General features: G+C 42.6%; 1 protein-coding gene across 1 annotated transcript in view; it reads right to left on the reverse strand.

Moving 5' to 3' along the window:
* The window catches only part of PUS10 (pseudouridine synthase 10), a 176,750-nt gene that overhangs the window by 24,208 nt on the left and 135,486 nt on the right, over positions 1-17,056 (reverse strand). The window contains exons 16-17 of the mRNA XM_082251355.1: positions 16,365-16,507; positions 2,724-2,823 (exon numbers count right to left, since the gene is read on the reverse strand). Coding sequence (XP_082107481.1) covers positions 2,724-2,823; positions 16,365-16,507 — 243 coding nt within the window. The remainder of the gene's footprint in view (positions 1-2,723; positions 2,824-16,364; positions 16,508-17,056) is intronic.

The raw sequence follows: 17,056 nt of genomic DNA on the forward strand, positions 1-17,056 counted from the left end.
TGTCAGTTAAAGTAACGCAGTGCCGTATAGCAAAAAATGGCCTGGTCATGAGGGGGTGAGGGGGGGGGGGAGGTAAATCTTCCAGAGGTCAAGTGGTTAAAGCAAGTTGAAAAATAACAGACTTACTGGCCGGATCACCAGGAGAAAATAAAGAAAAAAGCCTAAAAAAAAGAAAACGAATACAGCCCCCACATTAAAGAATTAGTAGGCTTGATACTGCGTTAAAATTATGCCTATCTAACCCTTCTAGAGCATGTTTTACCAATATTGTTTTCTTTTAACTTGCTTCTTTAGAAACAGCTTTTATTAGCCCTGTGACATCAATGCCAAGAGAATACAATTCTTGCAGGAGTAGCTGCTGGGAGCTCAGTTCCTAATGACACAGGCACACTCCCAGAACTACTTCTCCCAAGAGGCTTTTCCCTACACACAGTGTGAGGACAGTCTCTTGGAAATTAGGGAAGCAGCTTTTTTTTGCTGGGAATGAAATCAGGGTATGCATGTGGAGTGGGACAGAGATGGGTGAGGATAGGCAGAGTTCTGTAATCCAGCACCCAGTGCTGACAACACTTAGGAATTTCAGTGAAGAAATGGTACTTTGCGGTCAGCTCAAACAGGAAGTTAGAAGCTAATTGGATTTTGTGCATGAAGAATTATGCATTATGCAGAGATGTACTGAATACGTTTTTTTTTTTACCCTGACATGCATGTAAAAAGGTGCTAATATTCTTACTACTTGCTTCAACATAGACCTCTTTCTGCCTGTTATCTCAGGAAGACATCTGCTGATCTATGGCCTATCTTACAGCAGAAATCAGACACTTTTTTTCTTCTGCTAAATACTGCATTAGTATACATTTTACAGGATGTTCATAGTCATGGAGGTATTTATGGATAGTCAGGGGTGTTTATGCAACGTAAAAAAAATTATCAAATAAAGGATTTTGTACTTGTATCTGCCCATTAAGTTACTGCATTAATGCATTCAATATAAAGCAACAAATGTTTTTTTTATAGAAATACTAAATAATTCTGGCTTGTACCCTAACCCTTTGCCGTGATTAAAGGAATTTAACAATAAAATGTGAGAAAATGTAAAAGATAATTGTACGTTTGAGATACTAAAAACCCCTACTGCTCGAACAAGGCAGAACCCACATGTCTTTAGTACATGCGTTTCCAGAAAAGCAATGGTGGAAATTAAAACACACATCTAGGGGAATCCCTAATTTATTCCTTGCTTTCAGCCTCAGCACTTTGTGAACTACAGTGATTCCATTAATGCAGTGCAAAAGCAATTAACCACCTCCCACCCGGGCCATTGTACATATACGGCCGGGTGGGAGTCTCGTCCTTCTGAATGGACGTTCCGGAACGTCCTTCAGAAGGAGCGAGATCGCTCCGCCGCGGGCACGCGCAGCGGCGCGATCTCGATGTGCCTGTGTCCCTCGGACACAGCGCAACAAGATGCGTCAGGAGGGCCCTGTGATTGGCCCTCCTGATCACATGACGGCTGTGTCCAATCACAGCCGTCATGCAATGTAAATACAGCCGTTGTAACGGCTTCGATCTCTTCTCCTCCCTGACAGATCCTGTCAGGGAGGAGAAGAAGAGGATCGATACTGGAGCTGGGGTGATCAGTGAGTATTTCTAAGTACTCACTGATCACAGGGGGGGTCTGTGCTGGTAATCAGATGATTGATTACCAGTGCAGCCCTGGGGGGAGTGGATGCCACTAGAGCCACCAGGGATGCCCACCCATGACCACCAGGGATGCCCACCATGGCCACCAGGGATGGCAAACAGCCTGCCAGTAGTGCCCTCCTATCAGTGCTGCCCACCAATGCCATATATCAGTGCTGCCCACCAGTGCCCGTTATTGCCATCCACCAGTGCTGCCCACCAGTGCCCATTATTGCCCACCAGTGCTGCCTATCAGTGCCCATCAGTGCCCCCCATCAGTGCCCATAAGTGCCCCCCATCAGTGCCAATCAGTGCCGCCCATCAGTGCCGATCATTGCCACCTATCAGTGCCCACCAGTGCCGCCGATCAGTGCCCATCAGCGCTGCCTATCAGTGCCCATCAGCGCTGCCTATCAGTGCCCACCAATGCTACATATCAGTGCTATCTATCAGTGCCACATATCAGTGTCCATCAGTGCTGCATATCAGTGCTACCTATCAGTGCCCATCAGTGCTGCATATCAGTGCCACCCCATCAGTGCCACCCCATCAGTGCCACCCAATCAGTGTCTCCTCATCAGTGCCTGTCAGTGCGGCATCATCAGTGCTCATCAGTGCAGGAAAAAACGTATCTATTCACAAAATTTTATAACCTAAACAAAGAAACTTTTTTTTTTTTCAAACTTTTCTGTCTTTTTTTATTTGTGCACCAAAAAAGAAAAAACCTGGCAGTGATCAAATACCACCGAAAGAAAGCTCTATTTGTGGGGAAAAAAATGACACAAATTTGGTTTAGGTACAATGTTGCATGACCGCGCAATTGTCATTCAAAATGCAACAGCGCTAAAAGATGAAAATTGGTCTGGGAAGGAAGGGGGTTTAAGTGCCCAGTATTGAGGTAGTTAAACAGGAAAGTACTAAGTCAAGTATATTTTGAATTTCAAGACATCCACTTGCTGTATGATAAAATACTATATAAACATGAACTGCCAACACATTGCAAATAAAAGATAAAACAAAACAAACCAAACCAAACTAACCTCCACATCCAGCTCCAAGATATCAGCAGTAGTCTTCATTAGTGACCCAATATTTGGAACTGTTCTCCCAAAGTCACCATGTACAAATTCCTTTATATAGCTAATGCTTTGTTAAGTACATTTATATATATTAACAAGTAATGCTACTAAAGTATGACAAGCCAGCTAAACCTGTCCATATCATTATTATTACAGGTACTTATATAGCGCCTTTAATGTATGCAGAGCTTTATATTTATATATTGTACATTCACATCAGTTCCTGCCCCCAAGAGGCTTACAATCTAAGGTCTCTAGCTCACATTCATACATATACATACTATGGCCAATTTAGACAGGAGCCAAAAAATCTAACACCACGTCTTTGGAGTGTGGGAGGAAACCGGTGTACTCGGAGGAAACCCATGCAGGCACAGGGAGAACATGCAGACTCAAGGCAGGTGCTGCAGTGGTTGCAATTTAAACCAACGACCCTACTGCTGCTAGGCAAAAGCCCTAACCACTTAGCCACTGTGCTGCCCTATATCATCCTACATTTGCCTACATAGAGTACTTATGCTAAATAAAAAAGTTTTAGACTTGTTCACACCTGAATCGCACAGGAATGCTGACTACGATTTTCATTTGAATGGGCTAAAATTGCTCTGGATCACACAAAAAGTAGTGCACTACTTTTCAAAAGCACACTGCACCAAAAAGCATGGTACTGCGGTACCATGAAATCCAGTGAAGGCAAATACATTGTGTTTGCAATCTGTGTTGCTAGGAATATAATGACACCCATAGCAGATCGCACACCCAGTGCGATTTGAACACAGTGTGGGAAATGTGCATTTTGCCCACCCCTCATGGTGGCAAATGTGCAAATTTCCCACACTGCGTTTTGGTGTGAACGAGTCATTATACTGACCATACACTGTGCAAAGTTCCTAGTGAAAAGGGTGGAATTCGCTTAGTGGGCAGTGATACCAGTCTCACTTTGACAAAAATCGATCGTTTGACTTTTGTTGATGAAGCCTGCTTGAAAATTCTAGGCCATACAGCAGTTGCATTCAAATCAGATGCAGTCGCTGTTCGAGTATTCTGACATCAGAATACAACAGCCCAGCAGGGTGGGTTATAGAAATATTTTAAGATCTCTTTTGCTCAGCCACCAGATTGTGCAAAAGAAATCTGACAGTGTACATCCAGCTTTGGTAGTCACCTGTAGACCTGCTGGTATACAATGCAATGCTGTACTCGGTCAGGATAGGCAGTGCCTGTGCTGAAAGGAATTTAATTTACCACGGTATAAATAATTATATAGTTGGACTGTTTCAAAAAAGTCAACACATTTCGGGGATTTGTGTCACCTTCATCAGGACAATTAATAAACCCGTTTGATAATTCCATCTTAATTGACAATATAAATATATACTATAGTTCTGTAAAAAATTCATATAAAAACATGGAAATTCTGTAGTCCTAAATGTATTTACACAAAAGTGTAAAAGTGTATATATATATATATATATATATATATATATATATATATATATATCTTATTCTTATGTGAATGTATGAATAATGGGATTTTTGTTACTTAAAATCCATTTCTCTGAGTTCATTGACGGACACAGCACTCCATTTCCAGAACCATAGGTTATATTGCCCCCTACAGGAGTAGGACACTAGGCAGAAAAAAAAAAAAACTTGGCTAAGCCTATGGGCAGTCCTAGCTGATATATATCCGCCTTTCTGCTATAGGGCTCCAGTTTAGTAACAAGCGGTATCAGAAGTATCACAAAATACTCCATAGAGGGGTGGGTGCTGTGTCTGTCAATTCATTTGGAGAAAGGATTTTTATGGTAAGTAACAATTATCCCATTTTCTCTTTCGTTCATTGACGGACACAGCGCTCCATATTCAGAAACATAGGAACGGCCCCAAGCAGTGCCAAAAAGGAAAATGAGGGGTGGGACTTTGTCACCAAAGTGGCGGGGGGAAACCCTGCAACTCAGACCAGGTGCCCATTCGTATGCGATCCTGCGAGGGCATTTAATTTGCTGGCCAGCCCCTGTCCGGCGGTGCTAAGTCGCGGCCGACCTAGCGCATAGCTGACGGTCTGCATGTGCTCGACGGCTGGACTGGGGGGACCACTGGATCTAAATATCCAGCCTGTTACCAAACCCATCAGTTGTGGTAGATCTCCCCAGGAAAAAACAGGAATAAAAAAAATCAATAAGGATGCAAAAAGGAAAAAAGTGCTAGGACCAAAGATTCCAGCAGGGAGCTGGGTCCTTACTCCTGAGACTAGGCAGAAAAAAACTGGAGGCTGGAGGCCTATAGCAGATATATACCAGCTAGGACTGCCCATAGGCATAGCCAAGTTTGTATTTTCTGCCTAGTGTCCTACTCTTGTAGGGGGCAAAATAACCTATGGTTCTAAATATGGAGCGCTGTGTCCATATTTATTTATATATATATATATATATATATATATATATATATATATATATATATATATATTTAGCGGCCATTAGCCCTCATTTCGCTTATCTTTCTACAGCTATCTGTGTCTCCTATCTGCAGGAAAGATTCACCCTATCTGAATACTATTACTAGGACAGAAGGATATAAGAAATTCCAAATTTTACAAATGTCTCCAGAAGAGGAGGGAAGGGAAAATCAGTTCTGCTGACAATTGTCTAAAACTGGATTTCCTTTCACTTCTTAGGTCTCATGCACCCTAATGTTTTTTTTTTTTTTTTAAACTCCCCTAGAAGCCTCCTCCTGGCAACAGCATTTTGGCAAACAAAATGCCTGACGATTGTAAAAAGTGTATACCACATTTACATGTGTTTACCCACATCATTATTTCTGGCCCTTGAAATACATTAACACTCAAGCCCTAAATGTGCGTAGCGTTTAGGCACGTTTAGCAGCTTCAAGCTCCAGGATGCTCTGGCAGTGGGCTTTTTTTCCTGCCACTAAACTCTCCTGCCTGAAAACTCTGCTAGAAGCCTATGTGTGCATGGACATATAGGATAAAATACAGGGGAGTTTAGAGGCAGTAAAAAAAAAACGCCTGACTCCCCTAGAAGTAGCTTCAAAAGTGCTCAGTGTGCATGAGGCCTTATTGTGTCTCAGGGACAAATGTAAGGCATCCAAATAGCAAAAAAAAAAAAAGCTTAAAAAACAGTTGCTATAAATAATCTTTGATAGATTATGTTTTAGAATTAAGTATTCATTTTATAGGTTAAGAAATAAAGAGGTAGTCTTCACCGGCCCGGGCAGTTAAAGTCAAAATGTGCTAATATGTATTGGATACTAGCACATTAGGACATTAGGATCTTGCCTGAAAACAAGGCCCTCCAGCGGCGCACTGTCACCGCTGAAGGGGTTTCCATCTTCACCCAGTCGTCTTTCTGGGTTTGCAGGCTTTGGATATCTGATTGGCCGAGCTGGCGACGCCACTTGCGGGAGTCACTGTTTGCGGCGCGGCTCTGAAGGAACAGCACAGGTATGCCATTCCTTCAGAGCGCATGCACCGGTGATGCCACTGGCTGCATCTAAAGTAAATATCCCCTAAGTGATGCAAGTTTAGGAGATATCCACTGTAACTATAGGTAAGTCTTATTATAGGCTTACCTACAGGTAAAAATCAGACATGGGAGTTAACTTCCACTTTAACCACTTGCCGACCGCCACAAGTACATTTACTGCGGCGGTCAGCCCCTCCTGGGCAAAGTGACGTAGTACTACGTCGCTAGCCCAGGAGCTTGTAGGGGACGAGCAAAAACAAAGCCGCCTGTCATTCTCCCTGGTGTAACAGCAGAGATCATACGATCCTGCTATGTAGGATCGTATGTCTCTGTGGTTACATGAAAAGCCACACCCCTTTACAGTTAGAAGCACGCCCCTAGGGATACATTTAACCCCTGCATCTCTAATAAAGTTAACCCCTTCCCTGCCAGTGTCATTTTACAGTAACAGTGCATATGTATAGCACTGATTACTGTATTAATGTCACTGGTACCCCCAAAAGTGTCAAAAATGTCAGTCAAGGGTCCGATCTGTCCGCAGCAATGTCGCAGTCCCCCCAAAAAAAATCGCAGATCGCCATTACTCGTTAAAAAAAAAAACAATAAAAATGACATAAATCTTTCCCTTAGTTAGTAAACGCAATAACTTTTGCGCAAACCAATCAAAATACGCACAATTTTTACATTTTTTGGGGGGAATTTCATATAAAAAAATGTGAAAAATATTGTTATTTTTTCAAAATTTTTGCTCTTTTTTTGTTTATAGCACAAAAAGTAAAAATCGCACAGGTGATCAAATACCACCAAAAGAAAGCTCTGTTTGTGGGAAAAAAAGAACGACAATTTCATTTGGGTACAGTGTCGCACGACCGCGCAATTGTCCGTTAAAGTCACGCAGTGCCAAATAGGCTCTGGTCTTTGAGCAGCCAAATCCTCCGGGGGTTAAGTGGTTAAGGTTAGAGTAAGAACAATGGTTAAAGTTCTCTGATTTCACAAGCCTGCATGAATATATTCCTAGCATATCACTTTATACAGCAAAGCTTCATATCTTCATATTTTATTACTAAAAGGCAGTCCATGAGCTCCAGTTGTGATTATCAGTTTACGGCAAGCAGGAGGCAGTCCTCTCAACCTAAATTATCATCCTGCAACTGTAGCATCTTATAAGAAGAGCAATTGTAGCATGAGCTGATCTACAGTATCTCACAAAAGTGAATACACCCTTCACATTTTTGTAAATATTTCATTATATCTTTTCATGTGACAACACTGAAGAAATGACACTTTGCTACAATGTAAAGTAGTGAGTGTACAGCTTGTATAACAGTGTAAATTTGCTGTCCCCTCAAAATAACTCAACACACAGCCATTAATATCTAAACGGCTGGCAACAAAAGTGAGTAAACCCCTAAGTGAAAATGTTCAAATTGGGTCCAATTAGCCATTTTCCCTTCCGGTGTCATGTGACTTGTTATTGTTACAAGGTCTCAGGTGTGAATGGGGAGCAGGTGTGTTAAATGTGGTGTTATTGCTCTTACGCGCTAATACTGGTCACTGGAAGTTCAACGTGGCACCTCATGGCCACGAACTCTCTGAGGATCTGAAAAAAAGAATTGTTGCGCTACATAATGATGGCCTTGGCTATAAGAAGATTGCCAAGACCCTGAAACTGAGCTGCAGCACGGTGGCCAAGACCATACAACGGTTTAACTGGACCGGTTCTACTCAGAACAGGCCTCGCCAAGGTTGACCAAAGAAGTTGCGTGCCTTAGCATCATATCTAGAGGTTATCTTTGAGAAATAGACCTATGAGTGCTGCCAGCATTGTTGCAGAGGTCGAAGGGGTGGGGGTTCAGCCTGTCAGTGCTCAGACCATACACTGCATACTGCATCAAATTGGTCTGCATGGCTGTCCTCCCAGAAGGAAGCCTCTTCTAAAGATGATGCACAAGAAACTGGGCCGCAGGGCAGTATTCCAACATGATAACAACCCCAAACACACCTCCAAGATGACCACTGCCCTGTGGGGCATTCTCAAATTGAAGGTGGGGGAGCGCAAGGTCTCTAACATCCACCAGCTCAGTAATGTCGTCATGAAGGGGTGGAAGAGGACTCCAGTGGCAACCTGTGAAGCTCTGGTGAACTCCATGCCCAAAAGGGTTAAGGCAGTGCTGGAAAATAGTGGTGGCCACACAAAATATTGACACTTTGGGCCCAATTTGGACATTTTCACTTAGGGGTGTACTCACTTTTGTTGCCAGCGGTTTAGACAATAATGGCTGTTTGAGTTATTTTGAGGGGGCAGCAAATTTTACACTGTTATACAAGCTGTACACTCACTACTTTACAATGTAGCAAAGTGTCATTTCTTCAGTGTTGTCACATGAAAAGATATAATAAAATATTTACAAAAATGTGAGGGGTGTACTCACTTTTGTGAGATACTGTATGTAAAATATTTTTACACACAACTAAAGCACAGGCCCCACAATTTACATGACTGTGGCATATCTGGGCTAGCCCTGCAGTCCAAGCTTAGATATGGCCTAAACAAAGATTGTGCTGTCCTGATGAAAAGCAGATAAAGGTGAGAGAACACTGGAACAATTACAGTGTTTGTATTTTTTTGAAGTCATAAATAAGGTCCCTATGCGGGTTTATCAGGCATGGAAATTACCAGTCAATATGCAATGTGTGTGTTCAGGTATTTGTATGCTTTGATGGACATTTGAAAGAAGGAAAAACTGGTTGGTTTGGAATTTCTCTTGTGATTTACCGGGTAATTCCTTAAAGCTGTTTTTTTCTGCTTATATTTTGGCTTCTTTGGTTTCTTATTTCTGGCCTTGCTGACATGTCAACAAAAATTTTACCAAAACCCTTTCATTATTGATTGCATACCTTATTTTATAACCAGTGATTTCAATCACTGGATCTCTGTTTTTCTCTATGCTATGCAGATAGATCATGGCCGGTGGGTAGAGCCAGCAGGGTGCTGTACATAGCTTCCTGAAAACCTCAGCCTCCGTATTTCTTTGAAGAGCCCTCGGCACCTGATGCAAACAGTGGGCTGGCTTTCGGGAAAGGGTGAATGCCACATAAAGTAATGCATTCACTTTTCTAGTCAATCTGGAACAAACCCATCATTGGTGTGCGCAGTCTACTGCATCAGGGTGTGCACCCTAAAGTTCAAGCACACGTGCGTGTGTCAGTAGAGCTGTGAACGGTGTTCGTGGGGCAAATAGTGTCAGTAGTTTTACATTTTAATTATTTTATTTTTGCATTTTTTTTAAAGAAGCCTTGATTGGGTGGGGGGGCTTTGGTGAAATATCAGGGGTCTAAAATTTTGAGACAGAGAAAGGGACTGAGGACAGATTCCCCAGTTTCTTTCTCTACAGCCTCAGCTGCACTAGACAGTGAATGAATGGGAAGTGCTCTGTGCTGAGCGGCTTCCTGTTCATTCACAAACTGAAGAAACTGAACAGGGTTTCTATGCTTCAATTGTGAATGAACACAGTGGGTGATCACTACAGATCATTCATTACAAAAAGGAAGGGGCCAGTAAATGACATATTTACTGGCCCCTTCACCCGCTCCCCCTCCCCTGAAGCAGCCGGCAGGAGAGGAGGGAAGTTATTTCATGAATACACAAAACCAGCAAACAATTAACATGGGGTATTGTCCAATTTATTTTACGTTGTTCCTTAAGCATATATTCAGGGATGTGGTACTCCACTGTTTTTTGGTAAACCACCGACCCATTCCATCTTTATAATCTGTAAAAATGGCCCAGGCACTCTCACACTGAGCCGCCCACCTTGGTATCTCGGGCAGCTTCTTTACAGATGGCTAGGATCCTAAAACTAGCCTCTGATGGCAGCATCCAATGATGCGGTAACTACAGGTGGGCCAATAAAGGACACTTCAGACCCAAGGAAAAGAGCAGGAAAAAAAATACAAAAATGAACTGTATCTTGTATTCTCAAACAGATGGGGTTCTCTACTGTTAAGAGTGGGAAAGATGTGGAACTTCCTTCCATAGTTGGTGGTATCAGCGGGGAGCACAGTGCTGGATCAAGTGTTTAGGAAGGGGGTCTGGGGGGAGCTGGTATTTAAGGCCCCGTTCACATTGCCGCGATCCGACTTGGGGGGCGACCTCCGAGGTCGCGGTGCGAGCAGCGCGCCGCGACCTCGGAGCGGCCGCCACGGACTTCATAACATTGAAGTCTATGGCGGTCGCCTCCGGGTCGCCCCAAAGAAGCTCCGGACCCTTTTTCTAAGTCGGAGCGACTTGTGTCGCTCCTATTAGAACGGGTCCGCAGCTTCCCTATGGAAGGCGACCTACGGCGACCTGTGAGGCGACCAGGTCGCCTCACAGGTCGCCTTAGTGTGAAAGAGCCCTAAAGGTTTTTTTTATCCTAATGCAGAGAATGCATTAAAGTAAATAAATAAAAAACAGAGAACCAGCAAAGAACAGCAGCAGATGAAGGCATCCAGTGTGCCCCAGGCTATATCTAGCAAGCAAAACAAAATTGGCAAGTGCCACAATTTATAATAGCCTTTAGAGTAAGATGCTAGGAAATTTACTTTCCAGCAGACTTGCCTGTGTTTGTAAGGAGGAATGGGCTCCCTCCAGGCATACCTTCCTTTAATTAATCCATTGCTGAATTTGCTCCAACATGAAAACTCTCCTAGATTGGAATTAGGACTGCACTATACAGAGGAGCCTCGGTGAGGCAGTGTGCCTTCCACATGTATTTGCAAATGTGGTTTGTCTGTTTTTAATGCAAATTTTTAGACAGTGTAATTGTTTTTTGTTTTGTTTTTTTTGCTGGCTAGCTGGTAAGTGTGATGGGAAATTAATTTTGTTATTTTTGCTATGTATAAAGCCAATCCATGTTCACCTTACTCTAAAATCTAGTTGTAAATTGGTGTAGTTGACAATTTTGTTAAGTCTACAGGTTCCACCTTCTGGATTTCCAGTGGTGTGGTTTAGCCATTGGGGTTGTATATATGGATGTAGAAGGACAGCATTCCTACTCTCAAAAACACTATTTTGTCCAGTTGGACAGTCCCATCTTCTAGAGGTAAGGAGGTATGATCTAGATCACTTTTTTTTACCATCTCCCCCTGTATCTTTTACCTCCCCCACATGCGTGCCCCTTGATTGTGGGACCCCCGGGCCTAATTTTTAAGTGGCTTTATTGCTTTTCCTTCTGATGGAGGGGTATTTCACATCAGGTGGTCTACGAAGTGTTCTTTCAGGCAAACAGTAGAAAGAAGATGATTTAAGCGGTTTTGTACTTCAGGTATATATATATGTACAAAATGTAAGAGAATGTCACCGTATTACCTCAAATTAATACATGGAAATGCACATATATACACTGCCTGGCCACCTGAAATTAACTGAGCAACTAAATAAACTAAGCATGCCCTAACTATCCTGGATAGTTACTGCATGTGCCCAAAGAATGATGTCAGCTGACTACCTGAATATACTGAATGACTGGGTTATTCCATCAATGGATTTTTTTCTTCCTGATGGCACGGGAATATCCCAAGATATTCATCGGGCTCAAATTGTGAAAGAGTGGTTCAGGGAGCATGAGACATCATTTTCACACATGGATTGGCCACCACAGAGTCCAGAACCTAACCCCATTTCTGTTTTGGGGGTTGTCTCATTGTTTCCCATCTAGTGCACCTGTTGTTAATTTCACTAACACCAAAGCAGCTGAAAAAAATTAACAACCCCTTCCGCTACTTGACTGACCAGATAAATATCCCAGTTTAACTGACTTGATGCTGTACTCTGATTAAAAAGGGTTCCTTTCATTTTTTATTTATATATACACATACATAATCTCACAAAAGTGAGTACGCCCCTCACACCTGAGACCTTGTAACACTAACGAGTCACATGACATCGGGGAGGGAAAATGGCTAATTGGGCCCATTTTGGACATTTTAATTTAGGGGTGTACTCACTTTTGTTGCCAGCGGTTTAGACATTAATGGCTGTGTGTTGAGGTATTTGGAGGGGACAGCAAATTTACACTGTTGCACTTTACATTGTAGCAAAGTGTAATTTCTTCAGTGTTGTCACATGAAAAGATATAATAAAATATTTACACAAATGTGAGGGGTTTACTCACTTTTGTGAGATACTGTATATATATATATATAACACACATATATATATATATATATATATATATATATATATATATAGCCCTCAAATTTTCGACTCGCCTGCTCGCATTTTGAGTGGAAATTATGTAGGGCGAGCTCCGGGAGCGAGAGGAGATGAAAGCCAGCCACCTGACGGACTGAATAATGTCAGAGCGTGGATCATCCAACTGTAACAGCTTTAATTGTAATTGCCGGGCACTGTGACACACACAGTCCCGCCTCCTAGCCCGGCTTCTTTGATGGACAGAACACCTGGCCAACCAGGACGTGTGACGTCTATCAAAGAAGGCGGGCTAGGAGGCGGGACTGTGTGTGTCACCGAGCGCCCGGCAATTACAAGCTGTTACAGTTAGATGATCCACACTCTGACACTATCCGGCCAGCAGTGGCATACCAATGGGGGTTATCTTCATGCTACACCAGTACTCGCGCCGATCATCTATTCCCGTTAAGGCAGCTTGCTCCTTCCGTCTGTGCTGCGCTGCTCCCGGGGGCTGGAAGAAAGTGAGTGCCCGAGGATTGAGCAGCATCCCTGTGTGACTGCATAGAAGGAGCGGTGGGGCGGCTGCATATAGAGGAACTGATCGCTGGGCTGGATGCCTGATTCTCCTCTCTGCAGGCATTCAGCGCTTGCAGGAGGAATATGCAAAGATCAATTCCTCTATATGCAGCCGCCCCCATCCCCCTCCTATCCAACTTATTTTTTTTTTTTGCTGGCCCCCCTAGTGCTGTACAGCCCCCCCCTCTCCAGCCCCTTAGTGCTCTTCAGCCCCCCCCCTCTTCAGCCCTCCCAGTGCTCTTCAGCGCCCCCCCCCTCCAGCCCCCCCCCAGTGCTCTTCAGCCCCTCCTCCACCCCTCCCCAGTGCTCTTCAGCCCCTCCTCCACCCCTCCCCAGTGATTTTCAGCCCCCTCTCCAGCCCCTCAGTGCTCTTCAGCCCCCCCAGTGCTCTTCAGCCCCCCTCCAGTGCTCTTTAGCCCCCACCCTCCAGACCCTTGATGGGCACTGATGAGGCTGCACTGATGGGCACTGAAAACGTTGTTATTACTATTTATTTTTGTAACTTCTGCATTAATGCAAAAACATTTAACAGTGTCATTTTATGAGATAATTTATGAGGGCGTGTTTAGGGGCGGAATTAGTGGCGGGGCAGGGTAGGAGTTGGGTGGGGCAACTGGTGGCGAGTAACCCTTAAGGCCTGGCTAGTAGCTCAGGACTTTAAATTTTGAGCCCTGTATATATATATATATATATATATATATATATATATATATATATATATTTTTTTTTTTTTTCTATTGCCGCTTAAAAAACCAATGGACACTAATCTGTACTCTTTCTCTTATACCTCTCTGCTGCCTTTTACACAGTTGACCATCCCCTCTTACCCAAAAAACTCCACTCCTTTGGTCTTTATGACTGTACTCTTTACTGGTGCTCTTCCTACCTATCCCACTGCACCTTCAGTGTCACTTACAATTCCACTTCATCCTCTTCTCTTCCTTTCTCTGCCGGGGTCCCCCAAGGTTCTGTTCCTGGACTTCTCCTATTCTTGATCTTTGCCTCCTCCCTGAATCAGCTGCTAGCCTCCCATGTCTTTCAATACACCTTCTACACTGATGACACCCACATCTCTCTCTACCCCTTAGCTCACTCCTTCATTCGCCTCACACATCACTCATTTACAAACGGACACATCAGTCTGGATGAAAAAACAGTTCCTCAAACTCAATCTATCCAGAACTGAGCTCATATTTCCTCCACCATGTGCCTCTTCCCTTGATTTCTCTATCAAGATCGATAGCACCACATGCCAAGGTTCTAGGTGTAATCCTGAACTCTGAACTGTCCTTTTGACCGCACACCCAATCACTGTCCAAAGCTTGCCATCTCAACCTCCAACATCTACAAAATACATCCCTTTCTAACCAATAACACCACAAACTTCTAATTCACCCCCTGGTCATCTCTCTTCTCGACTCCTGCAACTCCCTCCTCATTGGCTTACCTTTATATAGGCTATACCCTATTTGGCAAAAGGTGAAAAAATGTGCAGCACTATAATTGGCATATGAAGGACTGGGACTACAACAGGTAAAAAGAATCCTGAAACAATCTCAGCCTTTTATGGGTGTAATACCTCATATGTGAAAATGAGATGGGAATACTATTAAAACTATAATACTCACTCCATCTTGTGTCAACAAGTGAAAAATAGGTGCTTCAGATTCTAATGCACACTGTGAGAAGCTCAGAACAATTTCAGTACAAGAGAGAAGCAAGGCTGAAGGTACGGCTGAAATGCAGCATCAAAACCAACTGTTACACATTTACTGTCTTTACATATCCACTTTTGCTACTTCTCACTAACTCTGGTGGCTCCTTCACACCAAATACAAGCACAATTGAGGGCAAAGTGACAATATCTCTTGAAAGCTGACTTTGAGTCACTTTCCCTGACTTCCCCTGTTGCTCTGTTCCTCCGTTGCAGTTAAAAGTAAAATTCTCTGTTAGCATTATGTCAGCCCTTGCATGGGGTTGACATTGTCCTCTGCATCCGGTGACCATGTTAAGCTCTGGTCATTATTTATTCCATCCATGCACTGCATCCTGGAAGGGGGGTCACATGCTCAGCTACATACAACAGCGTCAAATATTTGTGATTCCCCATTCACACTATGAAGTGACAAATCAGGCATCACAGTTTTTACATGTTGTCATGCTATGCACATAGGGCAGCCCAATCATTTCAACAGCGGCAATGTAGATAATGCACCTTTTTTAAGCATCAAGCTTTGCAGGGTTTTTTTTTTTTAACTGTGCAAAACAACTGCATGTTTACTTTCCACATTTGGAGTGCCATTGACAATGAACGGCACCACAAATGCGATGTCCGTTTTGTAAACATGTACAAAATTGTGTTAAAAGACTCTACTGTGTAACATGGAACATTATCTACCATCTGCTGACAACTAAACAGAAAGTATATGAAAAGTATGGCTACCTATGAGATGTGCTCTGTTGACTTCTTGTTCTCAGGGTAAATACTGCATACACACCTGACCTCTGGCTGTTTGACGATGTCCCTTCTCAGCTTTCACATAACACACTACTAATTTGCCTGGGAAGCTTGCAGGGCTATGTACAAAGCAATCTGTGTTGACTGACATGCATGATTACTAGCAATATAAGTAATGGGAGGGCACAAAGGAAAGGAAGAGACATTCAAAGCAAGACTTGGGTGATCATTACATGCCTTTTGGGTTCACAGACCCCTGAACTACAGATATAATCAGCAAAAATCAGCAGATAAAAGCAAGTTTGTGAACCTTCAGTTAATTTGCACTCAGCAACTGAAGCAAACCCTACAAGAAAAAAAAAAGACAAAACAATAAAACAAGTGTATGACAATATCATCTATCTTTCTAATGGTTTACAGTGTCTTGTTTCATCAATGCTTGGAGAAAGACAAAACAAAGCAGTTGATAAAGTTTCTGATATGTTCATTTGAAACATAATATTAGAATTAGGCGATAGAGTGTATGGTACAGTATGTTGATTATGTAATACATAATATCAGATAAAAGAGTGATACGTTGGGTATGTGATACGTAACATTCTATAATAGAGTTCCCGATGTGATATGTAATAACACCAATCTCTCACTTTATGCCTAGGATCATATGCTGTATGACAAAGAACCTCTCTCTTTAGCCACCAGCCTTTAAATGTCTGAGTCTCAGGGGACTACAAGGGCAGGAAGCTACAGAATAACAGTTTACAGAAAGGATGCATACATGTATGCATCAGCAACTTTAAGTGTTAATACTGTTTAATTATGTCGTTTTTTATCCTGTTAAAAAAACAGCTATTTCAAACAAAAACTACAGTAAAGCAAAATAATTTTATGGTACTGAAAAAGGATACGTTCCTGCTTGTGTCTTTAAATATAGTCGGAAATGGTGCTCATCTATATATTCCGTATTCATGGTATGAATCAATCGTATTCTTGAAGCCAGTGGCCGCCGGTGAAGAACACGAAGAGGAGTCTTCTGTACAAGCTTCAACTCCTGAAAGAAATGTCCTTTTATTCAGAGTATATATGCTGGTTTTTGGACTCCAGGATTTACTCTACAGTGTAAGTTTAATTCCAATCTAAATAATATTTAAGATGATACTAAACAGAGAAGTGTTAATTGTACTGTATTTTTTTTTTTCAACTCCGGTCCTCAGGGCACACTAACAGGCCAGGTTAGCAAGAAAACTGAAATGCATCACATGTGATATCATTTGCTGCTCAGTGATTGTAGTATTCTAGTCTGCATCTCCCCAAGGTAATACTTAAAATCTGGCCTGTTAGTGTGCCCTGAGGACCGGAGTTGAGAAACACTGCTCTACAGTATGAGTCTGTGTCTGGCCAGTCCTGATTGGTGCTGTGCCAGTCACATGACCCCAAAAAAAAAAAAATCAGAAGAGCAATTAAAATTATATTATAAATATCAAATAAGTGTTTTAAAGTTCCCAATAAATCTTATTTGAACACCAAATGTGTATTTTTTGTGCAATAATATGGTGTGAGCAGAGTCGTGTGGTTTCTACAAGGCTCTTTTTTTACTTAC

Source organism: Pelophylax lessonae, assembly GCF_965119305.1.
Source record: "Pelophylax lessonae genome assembly, chromosome: 3".
Taxonomy (NCBI): Eukaryota; Metazoa; Chordata; class Amphibia; order Anura; family Ranidae; genus Pelophylax; species Pelophylax lessonae.